The 22,143-nt window shown below is 46.5% G+C and overlaps 1 protein-coding gene across 1 annotated transcript; it reads left to right on the plus strand.

Annotated features, from left to right (window-relative positions):
* The first annotated feature begins 807 nt into the window (after nt 1–807).
* LOC122365994 (juvenile hormone esterase-like) lies at nt 808–20,832 on the plus strand. The gene is made up of 9 exons (XM_043337708.1): nt 808–1,415; nt 12,235–12,363; nt 13,093–13,249; nt 13,764–13,949; nt 15,656–15,852; nt 16,140–16,308; nt 18,741–18,919; nt 19,091–19,262; nt 20,015–20,832. Exons 1-9 carry the CDS (start codon nt 1,227–1,229, stop codon nt 20,347–20,349), a joined length of 1,713 nt encoding a protein of 570 aa, XP_043193643.1. The 5' UTR covers nt 808–1,226; the 3' UTR covers nt 20,350–20,832.
* The last annotated feature ends 1,311 nt before the right edge of the window (nt 20,833–22,143 follow it).

Genomic DNA, 22,143 nt, shown 5'->3' on the forward strand with positions numbered 1-22,143 from the left:
AATTAGATGAGTGCACCGTAAGAGTGTGCTTTGATTTGTAACCCCAATGCTTGTCATGCATAAACTCTGCCTTTAACTGTCACTCGTCCTTTATAAAGGCTTGCCGCACAGTCCTCTTCAAGCAGTCGATTGCGTGATGTCGCTATCGTCGACTTTTACGCTCGACGTCCACCGTAATGCTAAGACTAACATCCAAGTATGGCTCTTGTCACGCTCAATTACCTTCCTGCTATAGACCAAGCATTGGGTAACAGGTTGGTGAGGTACGGCACTTCACGCTTCTCAGCCTTGACAAATCATTCTTGATTCTGGATGCATTAGCGCCACTAACTAGGATCAGCAATAATTCCAAATCACCTTAAAGCTATTGTAATGTTTGCGATATTGAGCCTCTGACTTCATAGATTCTACCAGCTTATCAGACTCAATGTACTCGTAAGTGCCTACAAGTGGTCTTGTACAAAAAGGATAAGGGGCGAGCAAATCAAAATACATGCCCAATGCAAAGTTCGCAACTCCTCTCTTTTTCTCCCCTCTCTCTCTCTCCCTCTCTATCTCCTCTCTCTCTCTCTCTCTCTCTCTCTCTCTCTCTCTCTCTCTCTCTTTCTCTCTCTTTCTCTCCTTCTCATTCTCTTTCTCCTCCTCTCTCTCTTTCTCTCATCCTCTGTTTCTCTCTCTCCTCTCTTTCTCTTTCTCCCCGCCCTTTCTCTCCCTCTCTCATTTGCATCCATGGCCATGCTCTAGAGGATCCACATTCTCTTCTATCCTTCCAGAATGCAGATGCCAATTACACTAGCGCTTGAAAATGGACGGAAGAAGACGACATGCATGAATGACTAATAAAGCTCGAAGGAACGTCATTGTTCCACTTTGCTGTTGACTCATAGACGGGACAAAACAGGTACTGTGATAATGAGCACGCTCGGCTCCCGATACAGTGCACATGTGCGTGATGAGGGTAATTTGGCCTGCGGCAGCAGCTGTGATAGGCGGTCCCTGCTGTATATGATGAGGCGAGGTCTCCGACGTGCCAGAGACAGCCAGCCTTGAACCCGCTCGTGTCGCAGCGCCCGGCGTCAGGGGAGAACTCGGAGTTGGGCCGGGAGCTCCCAGTCAGTCCCTGGCCTCCTCAGCAGTCGCACGGTACCTCCTCAGCAGTCGCACGGCGCTCCGTGACCGGCTGTCTGCGCGCTCTGAGGCCGCGGGGATTTCCTATCAGCAGTACCATGGAGCTGACAGGACGTCTGTTGCTGCTGGCGGCTGCCGCGCTGCCCCTGGAGGCCACACCGCCGGACGTGACTGTCGCACAGGGCCGCATGGTTGGCCAGATCGACACCAGCCTCGCCGGCGAGACCTTCTACTCGTTCCAGGGCATTCCGTACGCCAAGCCACCTGTGGGAGTCCTACGGTTCAAGGTACGTCTCTTGCTGATGTTTTGAGGTAAATACAAGTTTGTTTAAAAGTTCGAATGGATGAGTGAACATCTAGGACGCATTAAAGAGTATCTATTGTTCCTGTTAAAAGCTAAGCTCGTTTCCCGAATTTCTCGTCAATCCAAACTGAAGCAAAAAGTCGGCCACACTACCCAGTGATTGTGCTTCTAACTGCGATGCCTTTTAAAAAATTGCGGTTTTTTTATTGACCGGCATGCCGGTCAATAAACTCAAGAAAATTGCAAAGGATTTCAATTTTTGAAAAATGCGGCCCGAAAGTTTGTGATTAAGTGTTACTGGTCCGTGATCGGATACTTGTCAACAGCCTCTCAGCAGACTCAGCAGAAAGGCGTTAATAGTTATAGTTCGTTTTTCTTAAGTTTGCCCTTCACTGTAAACGTCTTTTTGAACAAAGCACGAGAATCGCTAGCTGAATTACTGAGAAAACTGGTTAACGCACATTGTATTGTAGATATGAATAATATTTTCAAAAATAAGTTTTGAACACCGACGATTTAACGTTATGTTAAGCGCCGTGCAATTTATTTATTAGTTCAGACATAATTCCTGAAAAGTCGTCTATCCCTGTGGGGCTGTAGGTATTGGCAAATACGAGCTACGAGTCTGTGAAATAGTAAATATATTTGATGAAATTGATCGTCTGTGAAATCTGGTCAAATCAATGTGCGCCAACCAGTTTTCTCAGTAATTCAGCTAGCAATTCTCGTGCTATGTTCAAAAAGACGTTTACAGTGAAGGGCAAACTTAAGAAAAACGAACTATAGTTCCGGTATTTTTGTTGTGTGTGGGGGGGGGGGGGGGGGTGGGAGGGATGGAGGAAGGGTGCAAAGCAGCAAAGAGAACATTAAAAATATGTACCTATTGTGAGCTATTTCCATGCTTGAAGTCACCGCAGTTTTATCATTGAAAAAAGGAAGTCAGTTTTTGTTTTAATTTCTCTAAACACGATGCATCATTTACTTGACTCAGGCAGAATGCCACAGAATTTCATGATGCGAAACAATTTGGCTTCATCAACTGTTGAATATGCCAGTAGCGCTCAGAGTAAATCTGGCAGTAAATTGGCCTAGCTGCTCTGACTGTGATTAAGCTCATTATGTGACATTTATTTCTACTGACTTACTGAGAGCTGTATTCTATTCATGAGTTCATTCAGGGTGCCGATCGTTGAATTTTCAAAGAGTGACTGTCTCACTCTCCCGATGCATTGCAAATTATGTCCGTGAAGTTGGCGACGTCGCCAGCGACTTTTCCAGCGACGAGCACCGATTTTAGCCAAAACCTCGTCCAAGGTCAATTGGACCATGAGGATCACGAAAATCGAACCCATTCACCCCTAAACCTTGACCTTCAAGGTCAAATTCAAGGTCAAAGGACGGGGAACTGAAAAAGTGCCACTAAATATTGTCCGATCTTCAAAATTTTGGCACCAAAATGTAGCGCATGCAAAGTTCTAGCCGCACATCGAAAACCATTTTCATCAAGGTCAAACTTCAAGGTCAAATTCAAGGTCAAAGGACGGGGAACTGAAAAAGTGCCACTAGATATTGTCCGATCTTCAAAATTTTGGCACCAAAATGTAGCGCGTGCAAAGTTCTAGCCGCACATCGAAAACCATTTTCATCAAGGTCAAACTTCAAGGTCAAATTCAAGGTCAAATGACGGGGAACTGAAAAAGTGCCACTAGATATTGTCCGATCTTCAAAATTTTGGCACCAAAATGTAGCGCGTGCAAAGGTCTAGCCGCACATCGAAAACCATTTTCATCAAGGTCAAACTTCAAGGTCAAATTAAAGGTCAAATGACGGGGAACTGAAAAAGTGCCACTAGATATTGTCCGATCTTCAAAATCTTGGCACCAAAATGTAGCGCGTGCAAAGTTCTAGCCGCACATCGAAAACCATTTTTATCAAGGTCAAACTTCAAGGTCAAATTCAAGGTCAAAGGACGGGGAACTGAAAAAGTGCCACTAAATATTGTCCGATTTTCAAAATTTTGGCACCAAAATGTAGCGCGTGCAAAGTTCTAGCCGCACATCGAAAACCATTTTCATCAAGGTCAAACTTCAAGGTCAAATTCAAGGTCAAAGGACGGGGAACTGAAAAAGTGCTACTAGATATTGTCCGATTTTCAAAATTTTGGCACCAAAATGTAGCGCGTGCAAAGTTCTAGCCGCACATCGAAACCCATTTTCATCAAGGTCAAACTTCAAGGTCAAATTCAAGGTCAAAGGACGGGGAACTGAAAAAGTGCAACTAGATATTGTCGGATCTTCAAAATTTTGGCACCAAAATGTAGCGCGTGCAAAGTTCTAGCCGCACATCGAAAACCATTTTCATCAAGGTCAAACTTCAAGGTCAAATTCAAGGTCAAAGAACGGGGAACTTTAAAAATGCTACGTCACCAGCGACTTTTCCAGCGACGAGCACCGATTTTAGCCAAAACCTCGTCCAAGGTCAATTGGACCATGAGGATCACGAAAATCGAACCCATTCACCCATAAACCTTGACCTTCAAGGTCAAATTCAAGGTCAAAGGACGGGGAACTGAAAAAGTGCCACTAAATATTGTCCGATTTTCAAAATTTTGGCACCAAAATGTAGCACGTGCAAAGTTCTAGCCGCACATCGAAAACCATTTTCATCAAGGTCAAACTTCAAGGTCAAATTCAAGGTCAAAGGACGGGGAACTGAAAAAGTGCCACTAAATATTGTCCGATTTTCAAAATTTTGGCACCAAAATGTAGCGCGTGCAAAGTTCTAGCCGCACATCGAAAACCATTTTCATCAAGGTCAAACTTCAAGGTCAAATTCAAGGTCAAAGGACGGGGAACTGAAAAAGTGCCACTAAATATTGTCCGATCTTCAAAATTTTGGCACCAAAATGTAGTGCGTGCAAAGTTCTAGCCGCACATCGAAAACCATTTTATCAAGGTCAAACTTCAAGGTCAAATTCAAGGTCAAAGGACGGGGAACTGAAAAAGTGCCACTAGATATTGTCCGATTTTCAAAATTTTGGCACCAAAATGTAGCGCGTGCAAAGTTCTAGCCGCACATCGAAAACCATTTTCATCAAGGTCAAACTTCAAGGTCAAATTCAAGGTCAAAGGACGGGGAACTGAAAAAGTGCCACTAGATATTGTCCGATCTTCAAAATTTTGGCACCAAAATGTAGCGCGTGCAAAGTTCTAGCCGCACATCGAAAACCATTTTCATCAAGGTCAAACTTCAAGGTCAAATTCAAGGTCAAAGGACGGGGAACTGAAAAGAGCCACTAAATATTGTCCGATCTTCAAAATTTTGGCACCAAAATGTAGCGCGTGCAAAGTTCTAGCCGCACATCGAAAACCATTTTCATCAAGGTCAAACTTCAAGGTCAAATTCAGGTCAAAGGACGGGGAACTGAAAAGAGCCACTAAATATTGTCCGATCTTCAAAATTTTGGCACCAAAATGTAGCGCGTGCAAAGTTCTAGCCGCACATCGAAAACCATTTTTATCAAGGTCAAACTTCAAGGTCAAATTCAAGGTCAAAGGACGGGGAACTGAAAAAGTGCCACTAAATATTGTCCGATCTTCAAAATTTTGGCACCAAAATGTAGCGCGTGCAAAGTTCTAGCCGCACATCGAAAACTATTTTCATCAAGGTCAAACTTCAAGGTCAAATTCAAGGTCAAAGAACGGGGAACTTTAAAAATGCTACGTCACCAGCGACTTTTCCAGCGACGAGCACCGATTTTAGCCAAAACTTCGTCTAAGATCAATTGGACCATGGGGATCACGAAAATCGAACCCATTCACCCCTAAACCTTGACCTTCAAGGTCAAATTCAAGGTCAAAGGACGGGGAACTGTAAAAGTGCCACTAAATATCGTCCGATTTTCAAAATTTTGGCACCAAAATGTAGCGCGTGCAAAGTTCTAGCCGCACATCGAAAACCATTTTCATCAAAGTCAAACTTCAAGGTCAAATTCAAGGTCAAATGACGGGGAACTGAAAAAGTGCCACTAAATATTGTCTGATTTTCAAAATTTTGGCACCAAAATGTAGCGCGTGCAAAGTTCTAGCCGCACATCGAAAACCATTTTCATCAAGGTCAAACTTCAAGGTCAAATTCAAGGTCAAAGGACGGGGAACTGAAAAAGTGCCACTAGATATTGTCCGATCTTCAAAATTTTGGCACCAAAATGTAGCGCGTGCAAAGTTCTAGCCGCACATCGAAAACCATTTTCATCAAGGTCAAACTTCAAGGTCAAATTCAAGGTCAAAGGACGGGGAACTGAAAAAGTACCACTAAATATTGTCCGATTTTCAAAATTTTGGCACCAAAATGTAGCGCGTGCAAAGTTCTAGCCGCACATCGAAAACCATTTTCATCAAGGTCAAACTTCAAGGTCAAATTCAAGGTCAAAGGACGGGGAACTGAAAAAGTGCCACTGGATATTGTCCGATCTTCAAAATTTTGGCACCAAAATGTAGCGCGTGCAAAGTTCTAGCCGCACATCGAAAACCATTTTCATCAAGGTCAAACTTCAAGGTCAAATTCAAGATCAAAGGACGGGGAACTGAAAAAGTGCCACTAGATATTGTCTGATCTTCAAAATTTTGGCACCAAAATGTAACGCGTGCAAAGTTCTAGCCGCACAACGAAAACCATTTTCATCAAGGTCAAAGTTCAAGGTCAAATTCAAGGTTAAAGGACGGGGAACTGAAAAAGTGCCACTAAATATTGTCCGATCTTCAAAATTTTGGCACCAAAATGTAACGCGTGCAAAGTTCTAGCCGCACATCGAAAACCATTTTCATCAAGGTCAAACTTCAAGGTCAAATACAAGGTCAAAGGACGGGGAACTGAAAAAGTGCCACTAAATATTGTCCGATTTTCAAAATTTTGGCACCAAAATGTAGCGCGTGCAAAGTTCTAGCCGCACATCGAAAACCATTTTCATCAAGGTCAAACTTCAAGGTCAAATTCAAGGTCAAAGGACGGGGAACTGAAAAAGTGCCACTGAATATTGTCCGATTTTCAAAATTTTGGCACCAAAATGTAGCGCGTGCAAAGTTCTAGCCGCACATCGAAAACCATTTTCATCAAGGTCAAACTTCAAAGTCAAATTCAAGGTCAAAGGACGGGGAACTGAAAAAGTGCCACTAAATATTGTCCGATTTTCAAAATTTTGGCACCAAAATGTAGCGCGTGCAAAGTTCTAGCCGCACATCGAAAACCATTTTCATCAAGGTCAAACTTCAAGGTCAAATTCAAGCTCAAAAATTTTCAGTTCCCTGTCCTTTGACCTTGAATTTGACCTTGAAGTTTGACCTTGATGAAAATGGTTTTCGATATGCGGCTAAAACTTTGCACGCGCTACATTTTGGTGCCAAAATTTTGAAGATCGGACAATATTTAGTGGCACTTTTTCAGTTCCCCGTCCTTTGACCTTGAATTTGACCTTGAAGTTTGACCTTGATGAAAATGGTTTTCGATGTGCGGCTAGAACTTTGCACGCGCTACATTTTGGTGCCAAAATTTTGAAGATCGGACAATATCTAGTGGCACTTTTTCAGTTCCCCGTCCTTTGACCTTGAATTTGACCTTGAAGTTTGACCTTGATGAAAATGGTTTTCGATGTGCGGCTAGAACTTTGCACGCGCTACATTTTGGTGCCAAAATTTTGAATATCGGACAATATTTAGTGGCACTTTTTCAGTTCCCCGTCCTTTAACCTTGAATTTGACCTTGAAGGTCAAGGTTTAGGGGTGAATGGGTTCGATTTTCGTGATCCTCATGGTCCAATTGACCTTGAACGAGGTTTTGCCTAAAATCGGTGCTCGTCGCTGGAAAAGTCGCTGGTGACGTAGCATTTTTAAAGTTCCCCGTTCTTTGACCTTGAATTTGACCGTGAAGTTTGACCTTGATGAAAATGGTTTTCGATGTGCGGCTAGAACTTTGCACGCGCTACATTTTGGTGCCAAAATTTTGAAGATCGGACAATATTTAGTGGCACCTTTTCAGTTCCCCGTCCTTTGACCTTGAATTTGACCTTGAAGTTTGACCTTGATGAAAATGGTTTTCGATGTGCGGCTAGAACTTTGCACGCGCTACATTTTGGTGCCAAAATTTTGAAAATCGGACAATATTTAGTGGCACTTTTTCAGTTCCCCGTCCTTTGACCTTGAATTTGACCTTGAAGTTTGACCTTGATGAAAATGGTTTTCGATGTGCGGCTAGAACTTTGCACGCGCTACATTTTAGTGCCAAAATTTTGAAGATCGGACAATATTTAGTGGCACTTTTTCAGTTCCCCGTCCTTTGACCTTGAATTTGACCTTGAAGTTTGACCTTGATGAAAATGGTTTTCGATGTGCGGCTAGAACTTTGCACGCGCTACATTTTGGTGCCAAAATTTTGAAGATCGGAAAATATCTAGTGGCACTTTTTCAGTTCCCCGTCCTTTGACCTTGAATTTGACCTTGAAGTTTGACCTTGATGAAAATGGTTTTCGATGTGCGGCTACAACTTTGCACGCGCTACATTTTGGTGCCAAAATTTTGAATATCGGACAATATTTAGTGGCACTTTTTCAGTTCCCCGTCCTTTGACCTTGAATTTGACCTTGAAGTTTGACCTTGATGAAAATGGTTTTCGATGTGCGGCTAGAACTTTGCACGCGCTACATTTTGGTGCCAAAATTTTGAAAATCGGACAATATTTAGTGGCACTTTTTCAGTTCCCCGTCCTTTGACCTTGAATTTGACCTTGAAGTTTGACCTTGATGAAAATGGTTTTCGATGTGCGGCTAGAACTTTGCACGCGCTACATTTTGGTGCCAAAATTTTGAATATCGGACAATATTTAGTGGCACTTTTTCAGTTCCCCGTCCTTTGACCTTGAATTTGACCTTGAAGTTTGACCTTGATGAAAATGGTTTTCGATGTGCGGCTAGAACTTTGCACGCGCTACATTTTGGTGCCAAAATTTTGAAAATCGGACAATATTTAGTGGCACTTTTTCAGTTCCCCGTCCTTTGACCTTGAATTTGACCTTGAAGTTTGACCTTGATGAAAATGGTTTTCAATGTGCGGCTAGAATTTTGCACGCGCTACATTTTGGTGCCAAAATTTTGAAAATCGGACAATATTTAGTGGCACTTTTTGAGTTCCCCGTCCTTTGACCTTGAATTTGACCTTGAAGGTCAAGGTTTAGGGGTGAATGGGTTCGATTTTCGTGATTCTCATGGTCCAATTGACCTTGGACGAGGTTTTGGCTAAAATCGGTGCTCGTCGCTGGAAAAGTCGCTGGTGACGTAGCATTTTTAAAGTTCCCCGTTCTTTGACCTTGAATTCGACCTTGAAGTTTGACCTTAATGAAAATGGTTTTCGATGTGCGGCTAGAACTTTGCACGCGCTACATTTTGGTGCCAAAATTTTGAAGATCGGACAATATTTAGTGGCACTTTTTCAGTTCCCCGTCCTTTGACCTTGAATTTGACCTTGAAGTTTGACCTTGATGAAAATGGTTTTCGATGTGCGGCTAGAACTTTGCACGCGCTACATTTTGGTGCAAAAATTTTGAAAATCGGACAATATTTAGTGGCACTTTTTCAGTTCCCCGTCCTTTGACCTTGAATTTGACCTTGAAGTTTGACCTTGATGAAAATGGTTTTCGATGTGCGGCTAGAACTTTGCACGCGCTACATTTTGGTGCCAAAATTTTGAAGATCAGACAATATCTAGTGGCACTTTTTCAGTTCCCCGTCCTTTGACCTTGAATTTGACCTTGAAGTTTGACCTTGATGAAAATGGTTTTCGATGTGCGGCTAGAACTTTGCACGCGCTACATTTTGGTGCCAAAATTTTGAAAATCGGACAATATTTAGTGGCACTTTTTCAGTTCCCCGTCCTTTGACCTTGAATTTGACCTTGAAGTTTGACCTTGATGAAAATGGTTTTCGATGTGCGGCTAGAACTTTGCACGTGCTACATTTTGGTGCCAAAATTTTGAAAATCGGACAATATTTAGTGGCACTTTTTCAGTTCCCCGTCCTTTGACCTTGAATTTGACCTTGAAGGTCAAGGTTTATGGGTGAATGGGTTCGATTTTCGTGATCCTCATGGTCCAATTGACCTTGGACGAGGTTTTGGCTAAAATCGGTGCTCGTCGCTGGAAAAGTCGCTGGTGACGTAGCATTTTTAAAGTTCCCCGTTCTTTGACCTTGAATTTGACCTTGAAGTTTGACCTTGATGAAAATGGTTTTCGATGTGCGGCTAGAACTTTGCACGCGCTACATTTTGGTGCCAAAATTTTGAATATCGGACAATATTTAGTGGCACTTTTTCAGTTCCCCGTCCTTTGACCTTGAATTTGACCTTGAAGTGTGACCTTGATGAAAATGGTTTTCGATGTGCGGCTAGAACTTAGCACGCGCTACATTTTGGTGCCAAAATTTTGAAAATCGGACAATATTTAGTGGCACTTTTTCAGTTCCCCGTCCTTTGACCTTGAATTTGACCTTGAAGGTCAAGGTTTAGGGGTGAATGGGTTCGATTTTCGTGATCCTCATGGTCCAATTGACCTTGGACGAGGTTTTGGCTAAAATCGGTGCTCGTCGCTGGAAAAGTCGCTGGCGACGTCGCCAACTTCACGGACATTTGCAAATTAGTCTCATAAAATAGACGTCGAAGCTCTTTTCGCTTGACTACAGGGTAAGAAGAGGTTACAGCTACTTTACTTTCCGGCTTTTCTAAACATTCCAAATAGAGGCTGTTGCTATAAGACTGATGAGTTCTAAGTTTCCATTCCCTTAGGCGATCGAACTTTTTATATGACATTGTATAGATTCTCGAAAGAGAGTTAATTCAGCGTGCATTCTTGATCGCTCGTTTTGTTGTGTTACGTAGATCGCATAATCATCCTATCGAAAGAGCATGGATGTGTTTGTTTATTTCCTTATGTGTGCATGTGCGTGTGCCTGTGTGTGTGTATGTGGAAGCAGGGTGGAAGATGAGTGTGTTTGTCTGTGTGCGTGTGTCTGAGGGACGGCCGGTGTCCACCTCCATCCGGAGTCCGTCGGTCGCTGATTGTGGGCCCAGCTAATTGATAGGGCGGTGTCTGTTCGGCCCGACATCGATCCGTCTGCCGCCGATTGGCACCGCTCTCCGGCAGAGTGGTGATGCCTCCGCGCGATCCGGCTCCGGCCGGCACCGGGCGGACTCTTCATACGGCGCACCGTCTAAAGACGACCTGTCACCGCGCCGACCGGCTCCCCGGGGGGACTCGTTTTGTGCAGGTTTTCTTAAATAATATCGCCAATATTTTCTTCTTGAAGATGTAAATAATCGTAATGGGGGCGATATTCCAATTTTCTCAAAGCCTTCATGCCTCCAGCCAGATCTTTCATCAGCCAGATCATGATTCCCGCATCAAACATGCCAGCGCGAGCGCCCACTTTAACGGAAAGGTCTGCATAATATATGTAACACCTTTTAACCCGCGCCCCGTTGGGCTCTGCCGAGCAACGCGCCCCGTTGGGGGAAGGGGGGCATTTTGGCCCCCCCCCCTAAGATCTCGAGAACCACGCAACCTAGCGACAAGCGGCAAACGGTGTTGGATAGCCCTATCAGGGAACTACCTTGTGACCCAATTTTATTGACCTAGGTCAAACCGATGACGTCACAGGTCAGGTCAAAGGTCCAATTTTCACCGTATACAGGCATTTCAAGAAATGCGTTGTAAAATCGAGTAAAGTGCATTTCATTGAAAATCATCGATGGGGAAATGTTCTTCAAACACATATTTTGCTATCTGAGGTCACTGATACCAGGTCAGGTCACAGAGGTCAGGTCACGGGGGGTCACAATATGAAAGTGTCGTGTGATACGTGTTTTATGGTCCATTTTACATGACGAATGCGATTATGTGGGTCAGGCAGTCTTTGGGGACAGCTTAGGTCACGTTTTGGTCAAGGTCAGGTTAAGGTCAGGTCAAGGTCAGGCAAATAAGGTCAAATTTCAAAGTTAATATTTTTGCATAAAATAGGTATCGAATCGATGCGGCTCGTCACGGGGAGTTCAATGGTGGTCTTTGTTTTGCCGTACGTGGTCTAGAATCGCTAAAAAATTGAGTTCAAAAATTTGACGTCATCATTTTTGAACAGTTTTTTCGCTATAACTTGGCCAAAAAAACGAGATATCGATCTGAAATTTGGTATGTATATAGAAAAGCGCAGGGACTATCACATATATTCCGGTTTTTTTTCGAAATTCGGAAAAATTTTGGATTATTTTTTAGTTTTTCCCAAAAAAATCAATTTTTTGAATTTTTTGGGGTCAAAAACCCAAAATTTTGAAAATCCGAGATGGCAGTTTTGTAGCGCCGCTTTTTGTCTACTAGACCATATAAAGAACTTTGAAATTGCTTGATAACTGTAGATTTGGTGAGCGTTTCAAGATTGCATGTTTTTTGCTCATTTTTGCTCGAACATGACCTCAGTTTGACCTCAATAACTCATGACCTAAGGTCACCTAAGACTTGAAATTTGGTGTGAAGGTGTCAAATTAATGCCCGGGAAGGTACTGAAAATTTGGCGGCGCTGCGCGCCGCCGTTTTATTGCTATTCAGGAAAAACCACAGGGGGGGGGGGGCCAAAATGCCCCCCCCCCAACGGGGCGAGGGTTAATTAAACAACAATAAGCAATAGGAAACCGTCTTAGTGTTGACTACGTAGCACGCTGCATGCTGTGCCACTGCGGACCGCACTGACCGTCCCCTGACCCGTGTTACAGCGCACAGAGCCGGCCGAGCCGTGGTCAGGAACTCTCGACGCCACCACCACGGGCAATGTGTGTCCGCAGTCCTTCGTTCAGTACGAGGGCGACGAGGACTGTCTGTTCCTCAACGTCTACACGCCAAAGGTAAGAAATGACCTATACAGTATACAGCTAATGCCCAACCATGGCTATAGGCATTCATCAGTTGACGTGCAATTATGAGCCGTGATTGCGCATCAGTAAAGGGCTCAAGCCCCAATGACATGCCAGAAGTTGCATCTGAGTGATGGCAACGAAAAAGGACACGGACCCCTGGGTGTCCTTGTGCCCGTGGATCGTGATGGGGCTTCTGAGTTCTGGGAGCAGACACAAGGGTGTTATCCACTTTCAGGGCTGAGGCGAGGACTCCATAATGGCTGAATGATGGGGTCTATTATTCATACAATTTATCTGCGGTCTCTTGAAACGATCCCGCCGCAGGGGCGCAGGGTTAGCTGCATATCAAACAGCTCCGTCATTTGGAGTCAGGAAGTCATTATTCGAGTCGGAGAAATAGTATACTCGTAGCTTGAAAGGGGAAATTCGAATGTGATTAGGAATAACTCCTGCTATTGAAATTACACAGACAATGAAATATAGCGAATAGCTACTGAAATGAGCTCACCGACAAAGTCACTGACACCGACCCATATCCTCTTCCAATGCTTACATGTGATTTAAGTCATGGGTTTCTCTAATAAAAAATGGTACTCAAGTCCCAATGCCAGTGCAAAGATAACGTCTCACAGCACGGCAAAATACATGCAGGATGCAGGTTCTTCGCCCGACTGAAGGCAACACTGCCATGCTGATTCTCCGGCCGTTGCGTTGCAGTTGCCATCCGACACTACTGAGCCGCTGGACGTCATGGTTTGGATTCATGGCGGCGCGTTCCTCTTCGACTCCGGCGACCCCGACGACTACGGGCCGGGATTTTTCATGGACGAGAACGTGGTGCTGGTCACGCTCAACTATCGCCTGGGAGTGCTAGGTGAGAATCTCTTGGAGTGCTGGGTGAGAGCCCCTTGGAGTGCTGGGTGACAGCCTCTGGGAGTGCTGGGTGAGAGCCTCTGGGAGTGCTAGGTGACGGCACCAAGGCACATATTGTCTGGGAGTGCCGGTTGATGGCCTCGGAATATAACCGTCGCCGTTTGGATGAGTGGAGCACTACCGACCGACCGGAAACCATGAATTTATCACATTTGTGGGACCCCTGTGGATATGGGTTCGGTAAGAGAGGAAGGCGCCTTCTGGGACCGTCGGGGAGTGGGCATAGAACAGACCGGACTAGCTGCCTCCTGGGAGGCTGGGGTGAGTGCTAGAACAGTGCGAATGGTGCCCTTTGGGACCCTGCTGAGCAATGGTCAGGATATTGACGAGGACGGCGCCTAGATATGAAATAGTAAGGAAAACATATGATATCCATGATGTGTGACACATGCGGCTGGGTATATTGGGAACTTGCCTTTGGCGGCCTGTTGTGTGACCCATATTCCGTTGGACAGGTTTCCTCAGCACAGAGGACTCCTCCTCCTGGGGAAACTACGGCCTGTACGACCAGCAGATGGCCCTCCAGTGGGTGCACGATAACATCGCGGCGTTCGGCGGAGACCCCGACCGGGTCACCATCTTCGGGGAGAGCGCCGGCGGAGCGTCCGTGCACTACCAGATCATCTCTCCTCTCTCCAGAGGTGGGTGGAGCGCACTGAAAACGCGACTTATATTAGCCCGACATTCCTCTCTTAGAGCTTCAGTTAACTTGTATTCATCATGCCTTTCACAAAAAGTGCCATCTCCTGCAAAAAGTATCTACATGCCTTCATTCTAAAATAAAAAGAACGGTACGGTATCCCGTATCCAAGATCTGATGTAATCTGACGACAAAGTGATTTCAGAATAGTGCGCCACCAGCCTAATCGAGAGTGAGCGATTTCAAACAAAGGCTGATGATCATTTTCTACTTCATTTCTCCGGAACAAGACTTCCATTCAGTGAAAAGACGAGATTTAACACGATTTCCTGGCCAATATTGGAGCCTGCTGTTAAAGTAGATAGCCTATGTCCTACACGCTTCAATTATTTTCAATCAATTTGTTCCCGTCCTATCCGTTTTTAGCTTATTATTTCCGCTCACGGCGGAACGGAAGACCGCTTTGTTGGCAAGTTTATTCAAATTACCTTCGCTACCTTCGAAATAGATAATGCAATCAGGAACTAAAAACAGGCAAGGTATTGACAATGGTCACGGGAGAAACTGCGTGGGACTGCACGTGCGCACATGCAGTAACACCACAGCACTGACAGGTATGACAGTTAATTGGTTTATTGCTTATGCTATTTTATGTTTTTATGTTACATATGTTATTTACCTGTGTTATTATACCGGCCAGCACACCTGTCATACGTATATAACATGATAATTTCATTTTTATCAAAAGCAATATTTATAACATTTATCATTTTTATTTTGTAGGCTGGCCGCATCAGCTTAAAGGCTGTGAATAACATTACTCATTAGTGGTTAACGACGCTGACAGTAGCCATGGTCAAAATTTAATAAATAATTCATGAAGTTCAAACGAATTAGCGATGTAAGACATGTCCCAGAATCAGATCGTTCGCGGTTTACGACCGAAAGTTCACGCTAAATGTCAGACCAGATTTAATTTCCAGTCGTCTACAAGTTCCTTTATCGACAGTTTGAGCGCACATTCTGCTAAGACTATTTGAGATTATTTCTTTGGAATGTGAGGCCTATTTCTGTTAGCGGCGAGAGGAGCTGCCGGCGGCCGATTGGGCTGACGGCGAAGGTGGGCCGCCTTGTTAGCTGGATGTCCGGCGCGCCGCAGTCCGCGCGGCCAGCCGGAAACGCCGGCGCCCGGGGAGCGCTCCGACGCGCCGACCACCAGCGGCGGATTCCAGCCGTCACCGCGAGCGGCCGCATCGATCACCGGCCTGTCTCCTTTGTCTCTGCCGTCTCCGCGGGGAGATACTCGCGCCCCGTCACCCCGGTCAGACTCAGTTCACTGCTAAACGGAACGGACACACGACCCGAGCTAACTGCAGTCAGGCACGGCTCATCTCCGCTCGACCAGAAACTGGGCGCAAGGATGGCCAATTCAAACCTCCAAAGAGGGGCGGTCCGAATAGGAAGCGCTGCTTGTGGCAATGGAACCATGATCATTGCTACTATGGTGCTAAGAGAAACGCCGTCTTTCCCACAAATGATACCTCGAAGTAGCTCATAGAGCCGAGACCATTCAGACATGGGATGTTCAGTCGCTTAAGTGAGCGACTCTGGCCAGCCGGGAGCTTTTACATCGTCTTGATTATTCCGCTCTTGTGTAAATCAATTGCTCCTATGACGATCGCCAAAATTACCATCTCGTCTCGGCAGGTCTATTCCATAGGGCCATCTCGCAGTCGTCCACGGCTCTGGTGTTCTGGGCGAGCGGGGTGGCGCAGCGGGACCTGGCCGAGCGGCTGGCCGCCGCCGTGGGCTGCGGCGGCACCAGCAGCACCGTCGACCTGGTCAACTGCCTCAGGGAGGTGCCCGCCAAGGACCTGATCCTGTCCGCCGACAGGACGTTCAAGGTGAGAAGCGGCACACTCAGTCCGAACTCAGGCTTTCGTGGTGGAGACCCAGTTTTTATTACGATGCTCAGTGCTCACTCAGCTTTCTTGGAACTTGCGCTCACTCTATCCGTGATATCTCAAAGTGTCCGGTGTGGGTTGTTTGGTCAGGTCTGAGGTCACAACACTTTCAATATCAACCAGTGATTTGGAACTGAGTTTGCCACTGCCCTGCCCGTTATTGTGCCATGATGTGCACTGTGCGATGTGGAACACTGACGCCGTCTCCCGCCCGGCGCTCCGTCCAGCTGTGGTCCCTCTACCCCGGCACGTTTACATTCCGGCCGAATGTGGAGCCGGGCGTGGAGGGCGCCTTCCTGCCGGCCGACCCGCGCGCGCTGATCGACGCCGGAGAGTTCAGCCCCGTGCCCTGGATCACGGGCGTCAACCGCGACGAGGGCGGCACATTCGCCAGCTGTGAGTACACGGACGGCGGGGTGGCATTTGATTTATTCTTATTTTCTAAAGAAAGAAAAAAAGTAGCCACCTCACGATATTTTCTAGCTATACATAGTCTACGCAGTACCACCCGGGCAGTAACCTCATTGACACCATTTCCCACACCATTAGGTTCCAGAAACGACTGCGCTCCCCCTTGCCCTCAATCTCTGAGCTCCCGCCTCCGGCCGGTCCCGCCCCACCCGTCCTCCACGATAGTAGGCCCTCATGAGTGTCGTCCCTGGTCGATAGACGTGCGGAGTACTACGATTTATCTCCGGAACGGATGACCGAGGGGCGCCGCAGGAGCTGCCATAATGCGATTCCACCGGCTCCGCGGTGAGATCCCTCTGCCATCAGAGGCGGCTGCTCCCTCTGCCGGTGGGACACGTGCTCGTGGGGTGAGATCTATAGCCTGGTCTTTGGTCCAGCTATGACGAGATTTATGTCGCGGTCCGCGGCGCGGTTCCGCCATCGGCACCGCGGCTGGGTCGATGGAAGCAGACACTTACATAAAGTGGCATTGCGGTTACGAGCATTGGTGCAGGAGCAGGAGGCGAGAGGATTATGGGTCCATGCTTTTTTACTGGTTTGGATGGTTGGCCTGAGTGAAGACATCGACATGCTATTCAAAATTGATGTGAAAATGATCAATAACATGACAAAAATTGTAAAAAAAATATTTTAGGGTACTAGAGAGAAATAAAAATAGACTAGCTTTCGACAACATTGCCAGGCAGACCTGATAATTGCAATGTTGTCGAAAGCTCGTCTATTTTATTTCTCTTTGCAATACTAAACGAAATAATGTATTTTTTCGGCATATTATTAATCATTTCCACATCAATTTTGACTCATGCCCATGCCTTTTTGGCATTAATCTTTCTTTCAATCCAATATTTCTTGAAAATGTATATTGAGCTTTCCTCAAACAGTGATAAAGCTCCCTGCCTGTCTCACTTCTCGTCACATTTGTTCCATTATTTATTGCATTGTCTGACATTTCATGAGATCCGGGTGCCTTGTATCGGTCAGGCCGGACACGGTCTCGGCCGAGTCCGGCTGGATGAAGCGCTTTGTCTCGATGTGGCTCGCCACCGCGGGGATCGCCGTCCTGGGACCGTCCCGGCGCGTCGGCCCAGATCACCCGGCGCCGCCATCGCCGCCCCAGCGCCAGATATATGGGCTCACTTACAGAACTCATCATGGCAACACCGACTGCCGGAGCCGGCCGGCGCCGTCACAAATTGACCGGAACGGTGAACAATGACCGACGGAATTATTGATATTATTGATGCGGACCTTTCAAATGGAAACGTGGTAGGGTTGAGGCGCAGAACCCAGTGAATTGGCAGACTCGTCAGGAGCCGGGATGGGTCACTGACAGGCGGCTTCTCCGCAGCAATTTCCGAACCAACTGCTGCGGACATGACAGTTGAGCGAATCAGTCGGCTTTGTCGACAATCGACAGGCAGCTGACAAGCTATAGCTAGCTTTGACGACTGGCTCGACAGACGACGGCCGAGCTGATTCTTCAAACCACGCGGCGGGGCGAGCTCAAGTTTTAAGATAGTAAAACAATATGCGATTTAAGCTGTAGGCACCTGGCCCATTGTGTCATTGTGTAAAACGTCGAGTTGGGATGGGCGACGGAGCACAAAGAGAGAGCTGTTACGGTACAGCTCTTTCAAACCCAATGGACGCCAAAAAGTTCCTCATGTTTTTTTTTTTGTGTGTGTGTATGGTTAGGAACTTTCGATCTCACAAGACCTTTCAGGGACGGAAAGATAATAGGAAATAGGGGAAAACATTGGTCTGGGCGGCCACCCTGGTGCTCCGCCGGGGCTGAGCCCGTCAGTCATGGACGGGCCGACCAGCCTCGCAAAAAGTCACCCAACCCCATGTGAAGCTTCTCCTGAGGAGTTACTCATGTCGGATGAAGGTGACTGTTCAGCCCGGATCAGGGATAAGAGACGAGGGGGAGAATATACTGTCTCTCCTAAGGATGGAAAATGACAAAATGGAGCGAGAAAATGGGCCTGGCGGGCCCACTGGCGGATCCAGGGGGAGGTCTAATGGTATCTCCCTCCCCCTTCAGCGCCAGAAATCGTCAAAAATGTGCATTTTTTCGAGAATAAAAGGAAAACTAAATAACTTGTATTAGGAAAAGATTGTTTTAATCTGCACGGCAGTGCGTAGGTAAGTAATCGAAATCCGATGAGTTTTCGGACTTTGGAGAAGAAACTTTTTGGAGGCAGCGTCCAAGACCGCCTGTCTGGATCCGCCAGTGGGTGGGCCATCAGCTATATGCACCGTTCTACGAGACCTTGCCATGACTGTGCTGCGCTGGCTGGACTATTCAATGCCTGAACGGAGTGATAACCTAGATCGTGTTCTGCCTGCGTTCCCAGTCCATCTGATGAACGCCACCGCGCTGGAGGAGCTGCGGAACAAGCCGGACGAGGCGGGTCCCATCTGGCTGGGAATGGAGAGCACGGCTGCCGACCCGGGCGACATCTATCGTCAGATTAAAGAGTTCTACTTCGGAGACCAAGAGCCAGGGCTCACCAGCATCCACCAGTTCAACAAGGTGAGCAATGAGTGTCATCAATCATGAACATCTCTGTACAAGTGTACGCCAGTGTACGGAGCAGAGCTTTGTGGTGTAGTCAGTAGTGTATGATCAGGTACCCAGAGTTCTGACAGCAGCTGACCTGGCCTCTACGTGGAAGGTCTCTCCTCTGACGGAACTCGCCCTCAGGTGGAGGGGGACCGCTACTTTGTGACGGGAGTGGACGCGGCCGTGAAGGCCCACGCCGAGGTCGGCCTGGCGCCCGTTTACAAGTACGTCATCGAACAGCCTCCCAGCATCGCTACGCCAGCAATCGTGGCGGGAAAGATGGGCAACAAGGAGCTGCACCACCTGACCTGGGGTGAGGGAGATTAACCGGCAGTCACAGTCGCACTTGGTGCAGCGAAGAACGTCGTAAACATGAGCACTGTCATAAATACGACCTCATGCAATTTGATAAGGCAGAGGGGTGACTAGGATAGGCGGACTGAGCTAGATAGGCAACGGTGGATTGTTTAAATTCTAAAAAAAAATAGCTCAACAACTTTGTGCTTTAGCTCAAACATCAACATATCATCTATCACACGCCAACATGCCGATGCCAGATTTCATTAAAGAGACAATTATAGGGTACCCAGCTCTTTGCCATGCATCATAAACTATAAAAGTGTAGTTCTGAAGATCGTTTCCTTTAGATGTTTTATCGGACTCTTATTGTTGGAAATGCTGTACCGAAGGGAACCACATGGGCATTGGGCAATTATGACATTTATGGCATGCTCAGTTTGGTCATAAAAATGGGGTTTATAAAGGTCAGCGTGCCTCACATCTACTTTTGGGTTGTGTGATGCAATGCGATGTCTATTCTATAGAAGTTTGTTTGTGATGGTCATTTGATCCATAAAACCACGGCCAGCTCGGTCATTTCGAGGTCAGGTAAAAACAATTGCATTTGAATGTGGTTATTTTGTACATTTAAGAAGTTCGCTTAGACTACGACCGGTTTCCACGATAATGTTATCGATGCCTCTTATTTCATCTCAAAGTATTTAAACTCCCATAAATGCGAGTAGGTCGGCTCACAGTGACTCACTCCATGATAATCATTTCCAGGCACTTGTCACTTTGACGACATCCGCTTCCTGTTCACTGGGGAGACGTTCCCCGTGGACCCGGTGGACCGCCAGTTCGGGCGAGCGCTCACAAACATCTGGGCCAACTTCGCGAAGACGGGCCGGCCCACCACCGACCTGATCCCGATGCCCGAGTGGGAGCCCTACAGCGCCGCGCGCGACAACCACATGCGACTCTCTCTGCGGCCGGCCCCCGGCGCGCGCGCCTTCAGCGAGAGGATGCAGTTCTGGCACGGCCTGGCGCTCGAGGAGGGATGGAGGACGACTGGTACCCGCCGCGTGCGGCCTGCCCGGGCCGAGCGTGACGAGCTGTGAACACTGAATGGCATCGGGCGGATCTAGGTGGCGTTAGTTGCTGAGGCCAATCTGGGCAGCGCCGCTGACGGGATCCGTCCTAGCCACTCCACGAGCTGAATAATCCAGGCGGCGCCACTGCTCTCGAGGAGGACCGCAGAGCGAACGATGCAACTGTTCCTGCAACGCTAATGCTGGTCATGAGGCACCAACAACCAACTGTGCATTCTGCACAGTCTGACTGCGTGAGGTAATCCGATTAGCAGCATGCTAATCTGCAGCTGACTGGTGGTGTTGCGCTAAAGAAAGTGGTGGTGGTCCGTTCTAGCGGGTAGCGGTGCGCTATGAGCGGTTAGCATGAGCGAGGTGTGAAAAGCGCGGCGTTATTAGATGCATACTGGGGTGAAATCCCAGATGTTGGATGTCCATTTGTACCACCTGTAAATATTAGTCTAATATTCACTCGATGCAAAAATAAATGAATAAATAATAAGTAAATAAATATTCGCCGAGTTTAAAAGAACGTACTACATGAACGTCTAACAACCTTGTCGAGTCAGGGAAGTACACTCGCCAAACGACAATCCACAAAGTAAGGCATCGTTTATTGCCATAAAAACCTGCATGCCTCGTCAAATAGCACTGTTGTTTCACTCCGGGGTATATAGTGTTGTTTCACTCCGGGGTGTTCCACTGAGCACAGACGTCAGAACAACTTACACTCAACAACGGGGAATCATCAGATGAACAACAGGGACAGTTAATCGCAACCACAAAAACGGACAACAATGGGCAAACGGGACCGGCACGCAACAGACAACAGCGTTCAGACTCGGCACGTAACAGCGAACAAAAGTAAAGATGGGCGGCCGCCATTGACAGTGCTGAGCAATAACGTGACGGCCACTGCTAACTCGATGATCATTGACCAGTGTCTCTAACCACCAAGCGTTTACGCCTTTTAACAGTCGGAAGCACGCGAGCAACAAACGGACTCTGCGAAAACACCGCCAGTGGTGTGTATTAACCCGCGCGGGGCTGGGGGGGTAAATTTTACCCCCCCTCGCGAATTTTTGCGATATCTCAAAAACGGCGGCGCGCAGCGCCGCCAAACTTTCAGTACCTTTTCTTACATCAATTTGACACCTTCCCTGAAAATTTGAGCGAAATCCGTCGGAAAATTTTTGAGATATTGACGTTTTAGTGACGTCATGTTCGCCATTTTCGCCTCAAAAACGGCAAAAGTTCAAACGCCGCTAACATCTTCATTTTTAAAGGAATCAAGACGTAACAAAAAAGGTTATACGTTATTTTACATTGTCTATCAAATGGCTATCTCGGTTTTTTGAAAATTTTGGATTTTGGCCTAAATTTTTTTCAAAAACTGATTTTTTTGGGAAAATCATTATAAAATCCAAAATTTTGAGTCTATCGAAAAAACCGGAATATATGTCAGAGAAGTGGTCTATGTGCACCTACATACCAAGTTTTAGAAGAAGAATCGGTTCAAAAATGTGGGAGTTATTCAAAATTTTATGACGTCACGACACACAAAATTTTTGAAAAAAATGACTTTTTTGGAAGTTCTAGACCTCGTACGGAAACAAAAATAGCACCATTCGATTCGTCGTGAAAAACTGCATCAGATAGACACCTTTTTAGGCCTTAACAACCAACTTCAAAATTTGACCTCACTTGACCTGACCTTGACCTGACCTCGACCTGAAATTCATCCAGAGGTGGTCCATATCACTTATTGAGTGTGCCTATTGAATTCTATGAGTAAAATGACCCATAAAACATGTGTCGCACATG

This window comes from Amphibalanus amphitrite, unplaced genomic scaffold, assembly GCF_019059575.1.
Source record: "Amphibalanus amphitrite isolate SeventyFive unplaced genomic scaffold, NRLGWU_Aamphi_draft 000776F_arrow, whole genome shotgun sequence".
Classification (NCBI taxonomy): domain Eukaryota; kingdom Metazoa; phylum Arthropoda; class Thecostraca; order Balanomorpha; family Balanidae; genus Amphibalanus; species Amphibalanus amphitrite.